This window comes from Rhinolophus ferrumequinum, chromosome 17, assembly GCF_004115265.2.
Source record: "Rhinolophus ferrumequinum isolate MPI-CBG mRhiFer1 chromosome 17, mRhiFer1_v1.p, whole genome shotgun sequence".
Taxonomy (NCBI): domain Eukaryota; kingdom Metazoa; phylum Chordata; class Mammalia; order Chiroptera; family Rhinolophidae; genus Rhinolophus; species Rhinolophus ferrumequinum.
This window is the reverse complement of record NC_046300.1, coordinates 60265844-60287581: the sequence shown is the minus strand read 5'-3', so window position 1 is coordinate 60287581 and position 21738 is coordinate 60265844. Positions and strand designations below refer to the sequence as shown.

The 21738-nt window shown below is 49.1% G+C and overlaps 1 protein-coding gene across 2 annotated transcripts in view; it reads left to right on the top strand.

The window, feature by feature from the left end:
• LRIG1 (leucine rich repeats and immunoglobulin like domains 1) overlaps positions 1-21738 on the top strand; it is a 110922-nt gene that overhangs the window by 42605 nt on the left and 46579 nt on the right. For both annotated transcript variants that reach the window (XM_033131663.1, XM_033131662.1), the window contains exon 3: positions 2884-2958. In XM_033131663.1, the coding sequence (XP_032987554.1) occupies positions 2884-2958 (75 nt within the window). The remainder of the gene's footprint in view (positions 1-2883; positions 2959-21738) is intronic.

Genomic DNA, 21738 nt, shown 5'->3' with positions numbered 1-21738 from the left:
TGCACAACCCCAGGTATTTAGGACATTTCATTAAACACAAGCCTAAATTCCTCCAATCTCCTTCGTGGTAGAGACTGCTCAACTTCCCCAGGGCCGTTTCCCTCTGGCTCCGGCTGCGCTATTTTTGACCAGTCTCCATTTCAGTCTGGCAACTTGCTCATGTCTCAGAGCCAGTTCAGCCTCCATTGCCTTCTGAGGATAGTATTCTTGTTTCAACAGGGGACAGAGTGAACAAAGAGAAAGTCATACTGGGGGAGCTGACAGACTTAGTAGTTATTGGTTCTTTTTTCATAGAAATGATCGAGAAGTAAGCTGGCCATACAGCTCTTCTTTGGGCTCCAGCTCGAAAATCACGCTGTCCTGTTGAGATTGGAGCCTGCACTTCTGTCTCTGCCTATTGATTTGGGGCTGCTGACCCCAACATAAAATGCCCCATTTATTTATTTATTTATTTTTTTTTCTTGCCAGGTGTTTTATTATTACATAAATTAATTCAATAAATAAATAGCATACCCATTTATTTTTAACACTGGTCTGCTGCACCTGTACATTCTGCTTCCAGCAGAGTTTCAAGATTTGAACTCTTCTTATGATGCTCTTTTTTTCTTGTTCCTTTATTTCTGTGAAATTGGGGAGAGCCGTTTGTCATGTGTGCAGTAGCACTCACCTGAGACAAAGCTCATTCAGCAAAAGTTCTGCTGCAGAGAAGTCCATATTGTTTTGTTACAGGTTTAAAGTCAAGTCAGAGCCTAAGCAGGCTGGAACACAAGTATACAGCTATGTTCCTTGAGGGATTAGGAGCTTTCCACGTGCTGGCCTTTTCGCTTGGGTTCAACTCTTATCTATGACCCTGGAGTAGTGACTTGAACTGAAACTTAAGTTAGAGAACTTCCCTATAAGGTAGGGAACAGAACCTGGTACCTAGCTCAGGGTTGTGGTGATGAAGATACATAATGCATGTCAAGTTATTGCTGTACTTATAATGAAATAGAGGTAATGGTTAAGAATCTAGACTTTGGGGCTTAACTCCCAGGGCCACTGCCACTTACTGCTGGTGGCCTTCACCCAATTATTTAACATTTCTATTTCAGTGTCCTCATTGGTACCATGGAAATGTTCATGGGCTCTATCCCCTAGGGGGTCAAAAGAGGAGTTAATACACTGAAGAGCTCTGAGCCATGGCTGGCACATAGTAAACCCTCTATTTTACCACTATTACCGCCATGGTCTGTGTTTTAGAATAAATCTCTAGGAAACGATCAGTTCTTCAGCGGGCAACAGACCCCTGACCTTTGTTTTTCTTGCTCTGTTAAGATCTGAGGGTGTTGTTTAGTCATAAGTACATTGATGGTACTATGAAAACTTATTAGTAGAGATTCAGGCTGATAGTTTTCAGCATCCCCGTACCGAGAGGAGAGTTGGATCATGGCAGGGTTGGAGGAGAGAAAAGGTGAAGCAGAAACAATCTGATTTAGGGGGAGTCAGATAAGCGACTGTTAAAGTAGTTAATTGTCTACTTTAACATACCAGCAAGGGCCCTTTAAGCAGAGAAAGGATTTGCCACATGATACGGATCTGCCAGATGCTTCTTCAGTCATGAAGCTATTGACACAGACATTCTGTGTCCCATGGCCCAGTAATTGCCAAGCTTCATCTTTAACTGGCTTTGGCACTGAAGAAGGCAAATGGGATAATTCAAGGCCTTTTCCTCTTTTTGTTTCCTATTCATTTCTATAAAAGATGGCAGACAACAAGATTATTCTATTCAAGCAAATGCTAGCTGTATACTTGTCTGAACACAGCTGTCATTTCAGTGGTCTTGTCTTCAGACAGTAACAAGATGGTCTATGTAAGACATACTCACTTAAAAAAAGAGAGAGAGAGACTAAGATAACCCAGCTTTATCCCCTTGATTCTGCATCTCAGATTCAATTTTTCAGCCCATTACTGAGCAGAAAGCCTGATCACTGTGCTTTGGCTTTATTAAGGATTCTTGGGCTCACTTCACAAGTCTGATTTTGGATTCTCTCCCCAGATTTGGAAATACATGTCCATGTAAGGAGGCCAGATTGCACAGCCTCTGGGGGCAGCCTGGGCGAGCCGTGTTTTGGTTTGCGGGCTTACCCTTCCATTAAGAGATGTGAACTCTGGATATACAGATGTAGAATGTTCCAGCAGGAAGGGAGCTTGGAGAGCATCTCTGATCTGTGGAGAGTTTCAAAATGTCTACGTGCAAAAGTGTGTGTCTATATGTGTGTACTCCTGGAAAACATGTCTGGAGGCTTCGTCAGAGTTCTGAAACGCTGGAATCTCAAATAGATGAGAGCCTCCAAGTCCAGCTCCCTTGTTATTACACAGACGAGACATCAGAATAATTGCCCCAAACGTCCAAGCGCCCAGGAATTCCACACACATGTCTGGGTCCCGGTGTGTGGGCAGAGCTGCAGTTCGCAGACCACTGTGTCACAAATGTGTAAAAACACCCATGAGGAGATGGTCTTTCTACTTCTAGTCCTCTTCCTGACTGGCTCCGCCCACAAGGAGTGCCCCTGGATGGTCTGGGGTACTTTCGCTCTGCATCGTGTTTCCGGACCTGCTCTCGCTGTTCCTTGTCTGTTAGTCTTGATTTCTGAGTTAGAGTGGACGCTCCCGGAAGACAAGAGACACCCCTTGAGGGATGTTTCTAAACCATAGGTGTGATCGTTTTTGTGACCTAACATGACTGCTCTCCCTTTCAGAACTTGCTTTTAAATTCTTCCTCTTTTGTTCAGCATTACTGTGGCCAAGTCAGTACTGTTTTTCTAATTTCCCTTGTATGTATATGATTTCAAACTACTAATTGAAACGATTTAAATGATTGATTTTTTTGTGTTGTTGTTACAGGTACCTCAGTAACAACGAGTTGACAGCGATTCCGTCCCTGGGTGCTGCTTCATCTCACATCGTCTCTCTCTCTCTGTAAGTGGTGCATTTGGGAGACCCTGGGCCAGTCGGTGAGGTTGTGGTATCATCTTGCTGACATTTGGTGGCAGGAAAACTGTTCCTGTCCTCGCTGGTGAAAAACGGCCTCACTTCATGTAGTCCTAATGATTATGACAAATGCCTTGCTTGCTGTTTGGGGTTTGTAAGAATTAAAACCTGGAAGTTTGCCTCATCCCTAATTTGGGGAGGCAGTGGCCTTTTTAATGCCTGGAGGTACATAGACTTAAATTTCTTGGCCCTGGAGGTTAAGCCGCAATTTGGGTGAATAAATGGAAGTTAAAGGAAGCTGTGTGAATTATAAGACCGCTCATCTTTGTGCCAATGAACTTGGTAATCTAAACCCATACTTCTATGGCTTTAAAAAGGAAAATACCTCCAGACCCCTGATATCAGCATAAAAGTAAGGAATTCGTTGTCATGATCAAGTGCGAGACGACAGGCAACCTGTTTATTATAGACACCATACTGGAAATGCAAGGGGACTTAAAGGAAAAGGAAGGAAACCGTGGGGGATGTTGTTGTTGGAACCGCTGAGACCTTTTGCTCAAGAGTTACCGCTTCGCCAGCAGTCACCCAGAAGTCTTTCCAGATAAACCAGTCATGAGTCCAGCAAGTTTCTTGACCAGATCTAACTGGCAGCTTCCTCAGCAGGGCCCCTCCCTCTCCACGAGAAATTTCCTGTTTCCACTCCAGTGCTGCATATTGTTGTTTGATTTTGTTGGTGTTATAACTCATCTGCTCACCTGCATGTATCTTTTCTCCGCACCGAGGCTCGGCAGGCTGAGAGCAGGACGGCACCATCCCTAGGATTGCTGGTGTCGCTTGCAGATCTCAGGGTTTTACTGGCATCAGGCCCTGTGTTCAGGAGGTGCTCCATCCTTGTGAAACACCGTCTGAGGCTTCACCCTTTTCAGCCTGAGGGGTTGTGGAACGGGGTTAGGATTTTAGCCAGATCTGTGTCCCAAACAGACAACTTCATCTCTCTGAACCTCATTTTCCTTGTTTAGAGAATATGTTCTGGACTCGTTTTACAGACAGGGAAAGTGAGGCCGACATTTAAGGGGAGTGGAATGTCTGTGGCATCGTGCAAACACATAGTAGGTATTTGACAGATGGTGGCTGCTGCTTCTGGCTGGTGGCTAGTTGACACGTAGCCTCTTGTGCCTTGGCGCGCTCTCAGGATATAGGGGCCACAGGATTTGAGTCGGTCCTTACTCCTTTGAAGTGCGGGAATGAAGGCTGTGGCCCTTTGTCTCACGATGGACAGGCAAGGGTCTGACTTTCTTTTTGTACCCATTTAGCCTGTGTGCTCAGCATGTGGAAGGTATTTCATTGCGGCTAAATTAAATGAGTGACGCTTACCTGGTACGTTCATAGAGCAAAGCACTGGAAGATGATTTAACTCCTTGCTGCTTAAAGCATGGCTCCTGAATCAGCAGTGTCAGATCAGTGCTGAGCTCCTTACAGATGCATAATCTCAGGCCTCCTCCCAGCCCCGCTGGGTCAGCACCTGCTCTAACAAGGTCTCCTGGGCTTTTGCTCACTTACTCGGGTGTGAGGAGCCACTGTTTTCAGCCCCCTTGCTCCTGTCTTGGTTGGGAAGCCCAGGCCACAGGGGGCATCTTTGTGTTACCAACGGAACCAGGCTCCCTGAGTCCCTGTAAATTGACAGTGGAACTGAGACTGGACACCAATGCCTGTGTCTTTATCCTCTGTGCACTGGGTGCAGGAGTGTGACAGGTGACACTGAACCACCCTGTGCCACAGATGGGCAGAGCCCCCAGCTTCCCCTGAGGGCCTCTGGCACTTTGAATCACGCCTTGATCTACTGACTAAAAATACATTTCTGTTCCTTGGCCCCAGTGCCCAGGGCAGTGGGGCTGGTTGGCCTTCTTCCTGCTATTCCATTAGACAGCGTTAAAATATGTAAAGCAGGGGGGAAAATAGCCTCCCTCCAGCTCCGAGTTTGGAAAATGCAGGTTACTGTTGGCAGCACCTCTTCGGCCTGAAGCTGGTCTCCATCTGACTTGGTCAGTGATTTCTCTGCAACTGCAGGCACTGAAGGGTCCTTTATCTTCCTTTTCTCTGAGAGTCCTTGTTCCCTGATCTTGGACTGGATGACTGGATGTAGTGCCTGCAAAGTTAGGTTAGCAGTGTGCCATCTGGGTGGCAGGATTAGAGATAATTTTGCTATCATCCTTCATGCCTTTCTGTATTTCCCAAGTGCACTTTGCAAAGGACAGGGGAGGAAAGTAACAGCGTGCAGGGCTGAGCATTCATTACTTTCCCATCTTGATGTGTGAAAGCAGAGTACTTAGCATCTCCATGCATGTGACCATTCTAGCCGCTCAGGCTTCGGAGAGCATGTTTTGCTGAGTGTCTGTGGCTTTGCAGAACCATAGAATTAAAAGTTGTCACATGTTCAGCAAACATTTAGTGGGTACCTTCTGTGTCCCTGAAGTTGGGGTCCAGAGGCCCTCTCAGGGTGACCTCCAGAGGATTTAATGCCATCACATGTGGGAAGCCCCTGACATGTCTAAAATGGGATAAGTCAGTTAGCTCAGTCAGTGTTCACATTGGTAGTCCTTAGTCTCCAAATTCTTATTCCTGTCTCATTCCCCCTTTGCAGGCAGGAGGAGGATGAGAAAAGTAATAAAAAGGGAGCAGAACAAAGGGATTAGATGGCTGAGGCCATCAAGAGTTCAGAGGAACCACGACAACTTATTAGGGTGAGCGTACAGTTGGCTCTGGAGCAACATGGGTTTGAACTGTGCTGGGCCACTTACATGTGGATTTTTTTAATAAACACACAGCCAGCCTTCTGTTTCCGCAGGTTTCACATCCATGGATTCAACCAACTGCAGATTGAAAACAGTATTTCCGATCCGCAGTTGGGAATCCGCGAATGCATTGCTCTCTGCCATTTTCTATGATGGACTTAAGCATCTTTGGATTTTGGTGTCTGTGGGCACCAATCTCCTGTGGATCCCGAGGGACGGTTGTTGTTAAGTCTTGGGGGAGGCAGAAGTTATACATGGATTTTTGACTACACGGGGGGTGGAGGGGTGGGGAGTGGGGTTTGGTGCCTCTGACCCGGAGTTGTTCAGGGGTCAGCTGCACAGGCAGCTGCATGAGGGAGAAGGGCAGACTCGGTGGATATCCAGCTCTGTCTCAGATGGTGGTGTCACCTGGGACAAATAGCTTTTGTCTCATTTGTTGAATGAAGAGTGAAACACATGGTAAAAGTACTCTCGAAGCTTTCATCTTCCTTCTATGACTCAGAAACTAAGAGTCGGGCAGTAATGTCACAAAAGAAACAGTACTGACCCTGCTGCCATGTAACCACTATTGCTGCTTTATGTCACTTGCAGAAGTAGCAGGTTTGTGGTTTTCAGCTCAGACACCTGTAATTACAGACTTTTGTCTCTGGAAGTTGCCTCTTCGTCTCTGTTCGGTTTCCTGTCCCCTGAGTCTGTGCCAGTGCCTTGGCTCCGTGCTCACGAGACAATGCTCTGAGCCCCCGACACCAGGGCCTCCTTTGCTGGGGTCACAGTTGGGAGGGCCTCATGGGAAAGGGTTTGTTTTGCATCTGGCTTTACTATCAGGGCTTCAAAACAGTTTTCCACTATTTGGGGGAACTGGAGTTATCGAGTAAAATTTCAATTGGTTAATACTTTCAGATTAAGGGAATCTAATTCAATTAAAGTATTTGTCAAAAAGCAGATTTATTTGCATCGTGTTCTGAGGATAATGCCAAAGCCATTTGTCCTTAATAACAAAAAAGCATTAAATCTCAAGGAAAGCTTTTAATAGGATTGGGTTGGAGCAAGGACACCAATTTCATAAAATAGTTCTCAGAAAATGCAACAGACTTTTGTTAAATATGGACAAAATCTGCCCTTCGATTTTCACGTTTGAGAGTTTTGTTGTTGTTTTTTTAATTTGAAATCCAGGAAACTCAAGTTACGATTCCCAAGGCAACAGTAATTTTGTGTGATGCTTAAGTGACATTTCTGGTGAAGAAAAATTTCCGCTTTTCCTATGGTGTTACTGCACTTGTATCATTGAGAATGTTGGTTACAGTGGAAATGGTTGGATTTTTTTCAGTCCTAGGAGTAAAAAGCTTGCTGTGAAATCAACTTTAGTTTTAAAGCCGGCAGCTCTTTGTCTCCTGTATATTGGTGGCAGCGTTTTTCCCATATGGCGCTTGGCTTTGTCCACAGAACTTCTTTTCCAGTTGGTGGTATATGTTAGACCTTGTCTTAACCATGCCTGTTCAGTCCCCGCCCCCTCCCGCCTTTGGCCTAGATTAGGTAGGAGAACGAGGCAAAAATTAGTTGCACACAAATACTTGTGAGCCTGTAATAGTACTATTACAATCCCTTAGGTTTATGTTGTATGTGAAAACACATCGAAATACTTGCACTTCTAATCTTGAAAAAAAGTTTTTTGGAAACTATTTTTTTATGGAAATAAAACTAACAACATAAAACTCACCGTTTTAAACATTTTAAAGTGTGTAGTTCAGCAGCTTCTAGTATGTTCTCAAGGTTGTGCAACCATCACCACTATCGAATTCCAGAACTTTGTCATCACCCCAAAACAATCACTTCCCTTGTCCCCTTCCCCCCAACCCCCTGGCAACACTAATCTGAAAACGATTTTTTTGTTTGTTTGTTTGAGGAAAATATTTCTCTTGTGTTAGCAAATGGAGCAAATGGAAGACATAGAATATTAATTATTTTAATTTAAATGAAAATATCAGAAGTGGATTTGACCACACGGTTATATTTTACTGTGACCTCTTAGCTAAAGAAAAACTGATTTGAAAAAATAATGGAATATTTAACACCTCTTTATTATTACTTCCGGAGAATAAAACATGGAAGGAATGAAACCTGGTGTCCTGTCTGTGACTCCCTTTGAGGGAGTCAGGTTTTAAGGAGTTACGTTGAGGCCGTTTACCTTTCTCTTCAATTAGCCGCCCTTAACTCTTTCTCTGTGTCACCTCACCTGAAAGAAGCTCATCATTTGCATACATAATAGAGAATTGATGTTGACATCTTGTTCTTTTTAAACACAGTGTGTATCCCCAGAAGTATGAAATAATTTGTCTTAAAACGTTGAGTGGTAATCTTGGGCCATGAAGCTCTTCGCATGTTGATAACATGGCTACACCTGTGGGGGTGTACGTGTGTGTCCTAGTAGCGATTCTCCCCAAGGTGAAGGGTCACCGTCCGTCCTGTGGGGGGATTTGCTGGACTATCCACACATCATCAGTTTAGGAGTGGACTTGGTAAAAAATGAGGAAATGGGTAGTTTGTATCCCATTCTGCTTCAGAGAGGCATCCTCCACCTAAGAACGCAGTTGCACCTTGCTGGTGAATGAAGGCCAGCGGTTTGGATGTGGCTGTAAAAGTGAACGCTCCCAGGGCCGTTGACGCCTTCTGTGTTCTGGGCCTTTTTCTGCACTCTAACTCCAGGAGTGTGGAGTTAATAGTGACGGAACTCTTTAGGAAGAAACGGTGAACAAAGTTGTGTTTAAAAACCCCAAGTCAAGTTTAAGTCCTTGTTGCCTGAGCATCCTGTGACCTGTTTGGTTCCCAGACACTAAAGGGACGCTCTGGCCCTCGTCAGAAAACAGCACAACAGGAGAAAATGTAGAAAATGGGGCTGCAGTTTCTCTTCTTGTTTTCAGAGATGTGCTCACTTTCTGCCTCGTTTGCACAGATTTTTGTTGGTGTTAATGGATTCTTTCCCCTGGATGAAACATCACACTCATGCCCTTGGGAGGTGGTGTCTGCTCCATCACCTGTGTGGTTCTCAAACCAGACCATCATCAGAATCACCTGGAAGGCTCACTGAGATGCAGATGGCTTGGCCCCAGCCCCAGTTTTTGACCCAGCGGGTCTGGGGTGTGACGAGAGAATTTTCTTTGTTCACAAGTTCCCAAGTGATGCTGAGGCTGCTGGCCTGGGAACCCCCATTTGAGAACCACTGCCTGGACTTGTAGAAGGGGTGGGGCGTGGGAGGCAAGGTTCACGTGCCAGGTTCTTACCAAGCTGCTTATTGTATGGGGGGCAGTCAATTATTGAGACACATTCCTAATGTCACAGGTGTGGCAACAGGTATTTGGGCCGGTGGAGCTCAAAAGCGCTGTAAGTGCTGGGGGCGGTGGGCACTGAGTGAGCGTGGAGAGAACAGATCTGGCTGTGGGTTTGAGGCTCAAGATTGTTATAAATTTGTCTCTGCTTAATTTGCTATTTATTGGTGATCACGCAGGTCACCCCAACAGCCCTTCGTGAGCAGCCGAGCCTGGAGAGGGTCGTTGCTATCTCAGTGTGGGTATTCCAGGCTCTCCTTACAGCCCAGCCTACCTGGGCAGCGGGAGCCAGCACAGGGAGTCACTTAGCAGCACTTACCTTACTGCTGAGTATCAGTTCCTACCATCAGATACATGTTTGCCCTGCCTGAGACTTGAATGGCACCGCTTTGTTCCAGGTGGAAGTTAAAAGGAGTGTCTGAAAGGTGGGCAGTTCTCCCCTGCCCTAATGGAGGAATCAACACTCAGGGCCCACACCTGCCCCTCAACCCTCATTGTGTGTGACCCGGTTACTCACCTCCTGTTTTCCTGGCCGTCTGCCACTGGGAGGCTGTCGCCTGGTCGTCAGAGGGCAAAGGGATGAAAGGAAAGCAGCGGAGCCCAGGTTGGTTCACGATGGGGACCAGGGGCTCATCTGCAGGGCGGCTTAGGCCGCTGTGAGTTGTGCCGGCACGTTCCCCACATGAAACCCATGTGAACATGCCCCACGGACCGGAAGTTCCTGGCCTCGAGGAACTCGGAGTCTAGCTGCAGAGAGAGCTGGACAAACAGGCAGTGGTAATACAAGCACTGGCGGGGAACGTCTGAGGGGCTCCTCACTGCTGTCACTGTTGGCGTGCAAGACAGGGAAGGTTCCCAGAGGAAGTGACATTTTTAGCTGCGGCTCCGCCTTATGTGCACCTCCTGTCTCTGCCCCCTGCATGCTCGCAGCACATTGGGTGGGGACGAGTACTGCGAGGGGTACCAACAGGCCATGGCTGGTTCCAGGTTGCGTCCGGTTTGCCCCCTCCCCACGTTTTCCTTTGTCAGTGAGCAGGCTGTCAGGAGAGCCAGAGAGCAGAGCAGGACCCTGGTTCTTAGAACTCATCGCAGCCTCGTGGCCTGCTGGATACCACCAGCGAGCCTCACGGAGAGCGTTGAATGCCCACTTGACAAAGAAAGCAGGTCTGGCCCTGAAACTTCGCAGGGTTCCTGTAATGCAGACGGCCTCAGTGAGGTTTTCGCTGGGAAAGGAGCTGGCGCTGTGGCCGCCTCGAGCCTGCCAAATTACACAGTCATGACTTGTCATTTTCCTTCCCTTTTTTTCTTTCTTTGAGAGTGGGGGTGGTGAGGCAGCCAGATGAGCGGTACATCTGCAAGTCATTTGCTGAGAAAGTGAAACGAACACCAGCTGTGGGGTCTGGGGAGCTGAGGAAGGGGCGTGCCGGTGGGATAGGAGCTTGGTCATGGAGGTCACTGCCTTTTGAGGGGGACTTGGAGCTCAGGTTCTGTTGTCGAGAGCTGGCTTTTGTCGTGTGTTTGGCTCCCCCCACCTCATTTCTTCTGACAACTGTGTAAGCTTTAAATGTAGTCGAAGAGCCAAAGATCCGGTGGGAATAGATGCTGGTGAAGCACGCGTGGTCTGGAGGGAAGCGCCTCCTGGAGTGGGTGCCGAAATCCTCCCGGGCTAAACCCTCCCTGGTACTTGAACTGGAGCCTAGAAGCAGAGCTGCTCTGTGGTTGCACAATGTCCCCTGTGAAAGGGGCTGGCCCTCACCCATATCAACAGTCTCCTTCCAACTGGGACCATTTCCTCCTCCTCCTCCCTCTCGCCCACTTCCTGCAGGTGGCTTCTCTAATCCACTTACCTCTGGGGAAGCCTTGGGAGCCTGTGCACCTAATCCGAAAATGGCTGGCTTGACTTTGACCTGTGTGGTGACCTTGCAAAGAAGGCAGGGCCTATTGTGTCTGCTCACACCTGGGAGCCATTTTCTGCTTTTACAGCCCAAGTGGAAGAAATGTGTTTGCGTTTATGCCGGGCCTTCCTTTCATAAGGTCTGTCATTACTGGGCGATAAGAAAGGAATATTCGCTTCACCCTGCTTGTTCAAAGGCAAGGGTCTTTAAAGATAGAATAGTCTACCCAGTGTATTAAATCATACAAAATTGCCATTTTTTTGTAGTTCAAAAAGGGTCACAACGTTGGCAATCTCATATGGTTCAGTCTTTAGAGATGAAAAATCTCAGTGGTTGGCATATGTGATACACTGACGTTGGCAGACATTGCTCCTTTGGCCTTCCCAGGCCTCCTTTCATTGCATTGCCTCTGCAGTCCTAGGAGACACAGGGTCTGTTGTGAGCATGCGTTACAGATGAGGCAGGTGAGGCACAGAGAAACTTGCTGGGGGGTCACACAGGAAGTGGCAGAAGTGGGTCTTGAGCTCATTTCTCTCCATCTCTGGGGGTTGTGCTCACTGTATACTTGGAAGTATGTGGTCTGGGAGCATCTAGTCATTTCGAATGTTGACATCAAATTGTATTTGGAGGGGGGAACCTCAGGACTGGGGCCAAAAGGCTGCCTGTTGCTCTGGGGCAGGGCTGCGAGTCTCCTCCCCAGGCAAGGGCACATGCGTCTCTCACGGTTGTGAGCACGGCTCTGTGAGTTGGCCTCAGGGGAACTGTGGGCAGCCCTCGGGATGATTTTCGTTAACTGATGCAGAGTAACAGGAAGTGCTGCTTCTGCCCCTGAAGATGAGTTGACCACAGCTCCCCTCGCCTCCTGATCACTCCCACCCAGTTAGTTCTTCTGGGCTGCCTGTGATCTCCCGTTAGGAGCACAGTGAGGAGAAACGGTCTTGCCGCGGGTCTCTACAGAGCCCAGACTTGTTCGAGTGTGTCGGCAGCTTCTCGCATCGTGGCTGTATGCCCTCGAAGACATCACTTCAAGGTGAATTCCTCCACCGTTTCCTCACTTCCTGCATGCCTTTCAAACCCCAACAGCTGAGATAAAGGTGCCAATTTGTCGGGGCTTTTTTTTTTCCTCTCAATTTCTTCACTCAGAAGATGGAAGTGTGTGCTATGAAGGATGGCAGGGGCGTAGGACGCACCTGTGTGGCATTCATGGGGTATCCTCTCCGGGGCCTGATCTCTGCCCAGCTGTCTCTTTGTAGAGTCTCCGGGGCTAAGAAACATGTTATGGTTGGGGAAGGCTGCTGTGAAATGAGTTTGTAAAGACCAAGTAGCTGTAGGAAAAAGGGAGGTACAAAGGGATCTGTTCCCCTTGTTGATTTCTGTGTCACAGGGCTGTTTTACAGAGAGGGGGAGTTCTTCAGAGCAGTTAAGGTTTGGATCAGACGGATCTGGGTTTGAGTCCTGCCTTCCTCACCCTTGCTGTGCTTTCTTGAGCGTCCGTTTGCTCGTGATGTGTGCCCAGGTAGCGAGTGTGAGGATTCGTTACATCTCCATGTCCTCAGTACAGTGTCTGCGGTCTACTGAACATGCACCCTGTGCTGGACACGGGCCACGACCATGTTCTAGCCAGCACTTCCGGTGTAGGCGGGGCTGGCCCTGCTTTTGCTGCTGTGTTGTGCGGGAGTTTGGTTTCTTCCACAGGGAACTGAGAGCCCTGACGCGGGAGATGGGGGCAGAAGCTGTTTACACCCCCTGGAAACTGATCTTACCTGCAGGTACCCATTGTGGCTCATCTTGTAAAAGCGTTGAAGTTCATAGATACTCCCCATATTTGTGTGTGAGCACGAGTGTACATCCTTCTCTGTCTTGTATATTAATTCCGGTCGTGGGCCTGTTAAGTACAACGGTGGAGTTGATTTCCCTATTTTCTCACGGCCCCTACCTCGAGTAGTTGCAGCGAGCAGCAACCACTGAGCAAATAGGAAGCAGTGGCTCCCCTCATAGTAGAATGACCTGGGGAGCTTTACAAACACCCACGTGCCCAGGATACATCCCAGGCCATTAAATCGAAACCTTGGGCTGGGGCCTTTTGCCAGGAGTGGCACTGGGCACAGGCATTGGTGCTACTTATTTATGTTTAAAGCTGTCCAGTTCATCTCAATGTGCAATAGAATGTTTCAGTGAGCCACCGCTGGGTCATCGCAAGTGGACGGCCTTGTGCTTCTTTTCCCATCTCCTCTTGTACCTGTCACTTAAAATGCCCGGCTCAACTCCCCTCCCTTTTTTTTCTTTTTCTCTCTGGGTGGAAGGGAAATCAATTTACTGATGATTATGGGGTGCCCCATTACAGGTTTTAGTTACCTCTTTTCACCACTGATTTAATTGGAAGATACTCTGAAGTTAGCCACTCTATAAGTGACCGCCAAACCGCTTGCCGTTGTGGTGTTGGGCCCATTACGCGTGGCCACCTCATTTGGTGATCACAGAACGTACTGTGGATTTGCTGTCTAATCTGCGTCATTCATTTCCCCTGAAAGCCAGCCCACCCAGCTCTCGTTTGCAGTCTACCTGTAAATCAGAGAAGTCTCATTATGATGGTGAAACAACAATACAAAACAACAAACCCTCTTTGTAGTAGAACGATAGGCAAAACTTACCAATTGCGGGCTCTTTAAAATGCTTTTTCTTTATAATTCCAAAAGTAAGACTTAGCTCTTAAAACAAAAAAAAGAAGAAGAAAAAGAATATGTGAATATGTGCTGTGGAAGTCCCCTCTGATCCCACCCAAAGTTGTATTGTGATGGAGCAAAAGTCTAGTGCTAACATTGAGTTTAGGTAATTTTATGAGGCTTGGATTTGGAACCGGACCCTTAGATTAGTCACAAAGAGTAACTAGAATTTTGGAAATGAGAAAAAAAATCCCTTTGGACTTTTCAGAATGTGATGTTTTCTCCGAGTTAAGTGTCTTTGTTACCAGTGGAAAGGAGTGGTTACCAACATGTGTGGAAAAGTTTTCCTGGCTGGTGATTGTTGCGTGGTTCTGGGGGTCCCTGTGAGGACCACCCCTCAGCCCCCACCCCCTTCTCCTGGCCTTGCCAGCAGCACTGATAAACCCATTTCAGCACTGGCTCCCTAGAGGTCAGGCTGGCGCCTGCCCCCTCCTCATGCTCTAGTGTGTGTTAACAAGAGCCCTGATTTGGTGGTTCTCCGGCAATTACGTGGTTGCACGTAAGAATCTCCTCCTGTCTTCCCTTTCCCCTGTTCCCTGACAACGAGCCCCTGCTCCTGAGAGAGTCAGTGAATTGTCCAGGGAAATGGATGCAGAAAATGGAGCCCTGCCGTGCACTGTGGGTATCATCAGATCAGTCTCCTCCCTGAGCTCAAGGTTCACCCTCCCCCTGCCTCTGTGGCATGGCCTCGTGGGTCACCTCTGGCAAGAGGAAGCTCCTCTCAGGTGGCCGCTCCTTTGTGGGTGTTTCCGCAGACAGCCCTGGGCCGTCCTTTACCCACCTCGCCCCGGATGTCGGGGTGTGTGGGGTGACTTCTCTGCCGTCAGGGGAAGCCCCTGTCACCGTCCTCTTGTCAGGATGTGACCCAACAAGCGCATCCTACCTGTGGATCTCAGCATGCCAGTAGGTGGGGGGGTGCCTGTGCCCGGGAATGGGGAGAAGCAGCTGTCCTCAGGGCACACGCCCACCACCCCCAGCAGCAGCAGCCGTGCGCAGAAAGGAATCAGCGTCGTCGGCCCTTCAGTGTCTAGCCCTGACTCTTTCAACGCCCCACCGTAGGACCTTTCACAAATCGCGTCCACTCTTTGGCTTCCGTTCTCTCCGCTGTAAGGAAAGGGCCTGGTTCCCTACCAGCCACACTTAACCAAGGTCAAGGATACACATGGCTGCTGCCCCTCCTGTAGACATGGTGAGGCCTGGGGGTAGGGGAGGGTGTCCTGTGGAGTCAGTGTCCTCTATGGTTGAGAATGGCTGGCCTGCTAGCTGAGACCCTGGGTTCCTGGTGGAGGCTCGGATGCCTGTGAGTTGTGCCTTGTGGGCCAGTGCGCTGTGTGCACCGGTGTTGAGAGGGCTGCTTAAATGATGCCGGGAGTTAGCACCCTGGCCAGCGCGTCCGCTCCTCTGCCAAACCTGACACGTGTACCTCGTCTCTAAAGGGGGTGCTCATGGCCTTGCTGCAAAGGAGCCCAGACTTGGCCCTTCTCGTCCTCCCCTCGCTCTCTCCCCATGTGACCCCCAGAGAGCTCTAACTTCCCTCCCCACTCCACACCTCCCACCCGGTGGGGTGCCTGCGTCTTGGTCGCCTCACAGTCAAGTGTTTTGTGAAGAAATGAGTGAAGTACCCCTCGGAGGCTTCCCCATCCCCTATGAGATAAAATCTTAGCCCTTTCAGAATTGGGCCCTGGGTCCCCTTCTTCCTGGCCTCTCTTCACTTCCTGCCTTGAACTTGACCTCAAGCTGCACAGAATGAAAGCTCACACCAACCATGTCTCTTGATTCCATGCCTTCGTCATGTTGTCACCTTGTCTGGAGCGGCTCTTCTTCTCCTAACCCCTCCCCCAAGATACTGTGCCCCATCTGTCAGTGTGTTCGTCGTATGTGTATTTTTGTGTCTCCTCAACTCCAGTGTGAGTTTTGGGGCGTTGGGGCAATGGGGTAAGGAGGACGACCGGACTCTAGTCAAATATGCCTTTTTCTCTTAGCAGCTGCACAAACAGGCATCCCATACATGTTTGAATGAATAAATAAACTCACTAAATGAATGCTTGAGGCCAAGGATAAGTGATTGTAGAGCGGAGGGCAGATATTGGATAGTTTTAAACATCTGTCAGCGAGGTGAAGGGGCAAGCTGGGGCAGGTAATAGCAGCCATGGCGTGTGGGGCGTTCCTGGGGGCATGGCTCTTCGCAACCAAGACAGGGGTCTTGCTTTCCTTGATTGACTGAAAAGCTGCGCAGAATGTTACAGGAGAGGAAGCAGTAGAAACTGCTCCGTGGTAGGCAGTGTGGCTTCGAGGGAGGAGTGTGGGACCCGGGCTCCCGTCATCCAGGTTTGAATCCTTAGCCTGCCATCTTCTCAGAGCAGCTTTCCGGTCTTCGGTTGGCTCAGGGCTGAATTTGCCCTTCCCCTGGCAGGGGTGTCAGGAGCAGGGCTCTCCTGATCTCTGCTCGCCTGTGAGGGGCCAGTAGGTGGTTTGGGGAAAGGTTTTCTCCAAAGCGAAGATGGATAATCATGGTTGGTCGTCCGTGTGTGCAGCCCATCCCAGAATTAAAGGTAAGCCTTATGCCCTCTTTGCTAAAGGCAGAGCCCTTAGTGATGAGGAAGTGAAATGTGGTGTTTCCCACATGAAATGAGCCACCTGGAGCTCTTGATCTATGAGGTGTAATAATTACTTCATGAAAAAGGGTCCTGTGGTTATTATGTAAGTATAGCAGGTACAGAATTGAGCAGAATGGAAGGTATCTTTATTAGCGCCCTCATCAACACTTTTCTCTGGCTGACCTGCCTTGGGACTCTGCACGGGCCCCGAAGGGAGGACATATGTTCCAGAACCTTTTCATGGAACTCTGCCCAAGGCTAGTGTCCCAGGCATGGCACTTTGGGACTCTCATGTCTGGCAGTGCAGGCCTGCCCTGTGTCTGCCACCACCTAGGCGTGGATGCCCAGTGAGCCCTCCTGCTTGGCCAGGCACTGCTGGCCTCAGCTGAATCGCAGGGCACAGAACTGAATTGTAACTCCTGACCTACCCGGAAGGGGCCTACACCTGTCTTCTAATAAGCTTTATCAGCAACACCTTTCTCACTAGGAGTCCAGCCCCACCCACCGTCCTTTCCCAAATGGTGGAAGTAATTCCACAGGGCACGATATCCCTAGATTTCAGGAATCCTGCAGCGCCCAGCAGTATTTAGTGCTTGGCCCTGAGAACTGGGTCATCCTGGGCACGTTTCTGCAGGTTTGAAGGACATGCTGGAAACCAAATGAGGTGGCCGGCTGGCTGCTTCCGCCTCCAGGTCCCCTGTCTGATTCCACTGTGAATGTCATGACATGCTTGTTTTGTTGTTTTCGTTAAACTTTTTGTTCTGAGAGAACTGTAGATCCCATGCAATTGTAAAAAGTAATGCAGAGCGATCCCACACGTGCCCTTAGTTTCCCACAGTGTCGGCATCTGGCAGAAGTTCCCATCACCAGGGCACTGACATTGACACAGTCAAGGTACAGAACATTTCCATCCGCAAGGAGCCCTCCCGTTGCCGTTTCGTGGCCGCACCCATTTCCTTCCTGCCCCCACACCCTTGGCAATCTCTAATATGTTCTCCATATTTGTAATTTTTCATTTCGAGAATGTTAAATAAATGGAGTCATACAGCATGTAACCTTTTGGGACTGGCGTTGACCGTTGGCTTTGGGGATTATGGTATGTATATACTGCACTTGGTGTAATCATTCACCTGTTGATGGACATCTGGGGTGTTTCCAGATCGGGGCTATTACGAAGAAAGCTGCTGTGAGCATTCATGGATGGGCTTTTGTCTGAACATACATTTTCAGTTCTCTAGGATAAATGCCCTAGAGTATAATTGCTGCGTTGTGTGGTAGTTGTGTGTGCAGTTTTCTAAGAAACGGCCAAACTTTTCCAAGGGGCTGTCCTGTCGTCCATTTCCACCAGGGATGTGTGAGCGGTCTGCTTCTCTGCATGCTCCCCAACATTTGGTGATGTCAGTTTTTTTGATTTTTTGTTTTTGTTTTAATCTTAGCCTTTCCAGTAGGTGTGTATTGATAGCTCATTGTGGTTTTAATTTGTATTTTCTTAATGGCTGATGATGTTAAACAGCTCTTTTCATGTGCTTATTTGCCCTCTGCCAATTCCTTTTGTTAAAATGTCTGTTCATGTCTTTTGCCTATTTTCTGATTGGATTGTTCACTTCCAGGTACGTTTTGAGAGACTAGTTCTTTGATGGATAAGTAATTTGAAAATATTTTCTCCCAGTCTGTAGCTTGCCTTTTCATCTTAACAGGGTCTTTCACAGAGGAAGTGCTTTTAATATTCCTGAAGTCCAGTGTATTACGTTTTCTTTTTATGGATTGTGTGCTTAGTGCCAAGTCTAAGAACTTTGCCCAACTTTAGATCCCAAAGGTTTTCTTCTGTTTTTTCCTAAAAGTCTGTAGCGTACATTTTACATTTAGGTCCATGATAATGTTTTTTAAAACCTAAAGCCAAGAAGAAAATCGAAGCTTGTGGTTTTAAGAAAGAAACAGAGCCAGCGGTGGCTCCTGTAGGAACCCTGACTAGGAGCGGTGGTGTGGTTCTGGGTGGAGCAGGGGTGCTGGCCACGGTGCCACTTTGATGTTGTGGCGAGTCTTATCTTCAGGGCGGATAAGAAGGACTGCATTAAAGGGCCGGCTCCTTAATCCCAACCATTCACATCCTTCACCCCCCACCCCGCCCAAAAGTGCAGTCAGATCATACGCTGAAGGCTTGGGAAATTGCGCGATGAGAGATATCCTAAATCATATGATCAGGAGATCAAAAGTCTTCCAGATGGGGCGGGAAGAGGCCTGGTTTTATTTTTAAAGGCACATCAGTGGTATCACTCCCCAGAGAGGGAGGGAGGGCTCTTTCCTTGTAGCCAAGTACTGAAGCAGCTTCCTCCTTTGCTGGAACTGGAGAGCTGCTGAGAAGCTGGCATGGGAAGTCCAGGGAATGTACCAGTGGCCGGCAGTGGGGAGGCTTCCTTCTGTGGCCCCGAGGGAATATCACGGGAGCCCTGGCACGCACTGTCCCATCTCTGTCGTCATAGCCCCAGGCCCTCTGATATAAATTCTTATGTCTCTCGCCTTCCAGAGAGTGCACAGCCTGGGCTCAGGATACCTGGGCTCACATGCTCGGTAGCCAGTTGGGTGACCTCAGCCTGGGGCCTTCGCCTCTGACTGTCTGGGTTAGCAGGCGCCTTCTCTGGCGTGATAGACAGTGATGGGTGAACAGTTGTCTTCCGCTCCCTGGAGGAAGCCCACTTCTGCTCTGTCATACTTACTGCCTGAGGAAATAAGAGCCACTCTCACTCACCTACTTAGAGACCACAGCGGTATCTTAAAGATGAATCAGGGAGGTCTGCCTGTGCTCTGAAGCAACTTACGTGTGACGTGCTGAGGGCCTGTGAGGCTCCCGTGTGCGTGCGTGCGTGCGTGCGTGTGTGTGTGTGTGTTAGTTGTGGGGAGGGCAGGGGCCATGAACAGTGGCCCGAGGCAGGATGTGTGCCCTCCACCTCTGCAGGGTTGGGTCTTGCCTTTGTTAGGTCATGGATTCATGGGGTGGCCCCAGTGGGTGCCGAGAAGAGGTGGGAGGGACAGGGTGCTGTCCAGAGAAGCCCTCTTCTCTGGGGTTCTTCCTCCCACTTCCATTATGAGGCCGTTCTATGGACCAAGTAGGAGTGTGGGATAAGGATTCATGTGTGAGCGCCAGTCCCAACTGTGCTGCGTGCTTCCTGCTGCATTAACTGTCCTATGCCTTAGCATCCCCATCTGTGAAATGGGGATGGGAATAATGTCCTCCTCTCAGCTTGTCATGAAGACTACATGAGCGAAGCCAGAGCCTGGCTCCTGGTGGGAACTAACAACATGTTAGATTTGAGGCCTCTATTCCCGCTGTTACGGCTACTACCACTCCAGCTACTGTTTCTGCTGAGAAGGAAGTGTAGTGTGCCTCCTGGGTGCTCAGTGGCACGGGGGAGCTTCTTGGGAGGTTCCACTACACAGCGCAGCCAACTGTAGCATTGGAACCATTTCTGGGCTGCTGTAGCTGGAAAAGGTCCTTTGACGTTTTCATCACGTGGAATAGGCTGTGTGCATGAGAAGGCTAGGATTGGGGTGGCGGGGTTCAGGAGGCACCTCTGGAACCCAGCATGTCCCTGCCTGGTGAGTGAGTAACTCTGTGGTGGCCATGGGGCCCCACCTGCTTGCACCTCTTGAAGAAAGTCCTCTGGGCTGGCTTGCCTGGAAGGCCCTCTGCCTCACCACTGTCGTGCAAGCCAGATGTTCCTGAACTTCAGGATCAGATCCCAAGTTCAGTGTTCAAAGTCACATTAACTGCTTCGGCAAATATCAATTTAATTTATTTACTTGATTGATAAACACATTAAAATAATACACAAAAGAAGAGGGGGAAAATTCCGTTGTCATCATACCCTGTTCCCCCGAAAATAAGACCTAGCCGGACCATCAGCTCTAATGTGTCTTTTGGAGCAAAAATTAATATAAGACCCAGTCTTATTTTACTATAATATAAGACCCGGTCTTATAGTAAAACAAGACCGGGTCTTATATTAATTTTTGCTCCAAAAAACGCAGTAGAGCTGATGGTCCGGCTAGGTCTTATTTTCGAGGCAACACGGTGCTATGTCTGAGAGCAGTGTATGTATTGTAGTGGTGCCGGCTTTTTGTCTGCCAGCATCTGTGAGAGGGTGGCAAGCATGTGACTCGCTCAGCAGACATCCTCATGGTGTGGACACTGTCCTGAGTGCGTGAGTACTGCAGGCGCTTGATGCCCGAGGCTGCAATGGGAGGGGGGCCATGAGAAGAAGAAAATTAGGTTTCATTTGGATGTTTTGAGTAAGAGCACCATGTTGTTTCTCATTGGTGATTCCATTTATTCAGTTCCTGGTTGGTGAGGTCTGCAAGGAGCAGAAACCACTGTAGCTAATGACAAAGCCTGCTGGTCTTAGATTCCTGGGTGACACTCTGTGCCACCCCACCCCTACCCCAGTTGCTGATAGCATTTATGGAACTGGGAGAGAGGTGTTTGCTTTCATCACATGGCGGGGCATGGGACTCTCCCCTTCCCCTCATTTGTGCAGAGCTGTCAAGGTGAGGAAAACCACCCGGTGCAGCTCCTTCACACTCTCCACGAGGGGCTGTGTGGCCACTCCTTGGTGAGAATTTCTAGGGTTTGAGCCTAGTCTTAAGAGATACTCTTACCACCGTTTTCCTGATTGCTGCCATCTCTCCACCTTGCCCTCCTTCCTTTTCCGGGGCCGGTGCGTGCTGGTTCTCCTCCAGGGTAGAGCCCAGTGGGCGCAGACACATGTAATTGTAACCGAGAAAGAAGCAGGTGAGTTCCTTTCAGCCGTGGAGCACGCACGGGCCCCGGGGTTGATTCCACATACAGCCTGGCAGCCTGGTACCCGGACTCTCACGCTCTGGGGGCTCCAGGGCGTCCAGAGGACCAGCACCTCTGTGCTGGGTGTGCAGGTCAGCAGGCGCCGGGAAATGGGAGTAAAGGAGACGACAGGGGAGGTACTGACTCCCTTGAGAGAAGACAAAGCCAAGAGGAAGAAGGGGCCATCCATGTCAGCCTTGACGAGGAGACAGAAATACGGCTTTTCTGACCCAGCATGCTGATACGTGGATGGAAATCCAGGTGGAAGTGGTTCATTGCTCTGGCTTTCCATCTCTTGGCACGCCTGGTGCCACTCTGTCCTGCCCAGATGCCAGGACAGGTGCCCTCTCCACAGTCACATAACTGACTGCCCCCAAGCATGGGCCAGACCTTGGAAGTCCCTGCCAGTATCAACACAGCACAGCCTTTCTCCTGGGGGCTCCAGTCCAGATTAGGCTCAGAGGGCGTCCTGGGTCAACAGTGTGTGATCAGAACTTCCTAGGGGAATTCCTCCTCATCCTTCTCTGCTGGGGTCGGGGTGGGAGTCGGGAGGTGTGTGTGCACCTCCCGACTCCCGCCTCAGGATAGCTGTGGTGATAGCTGT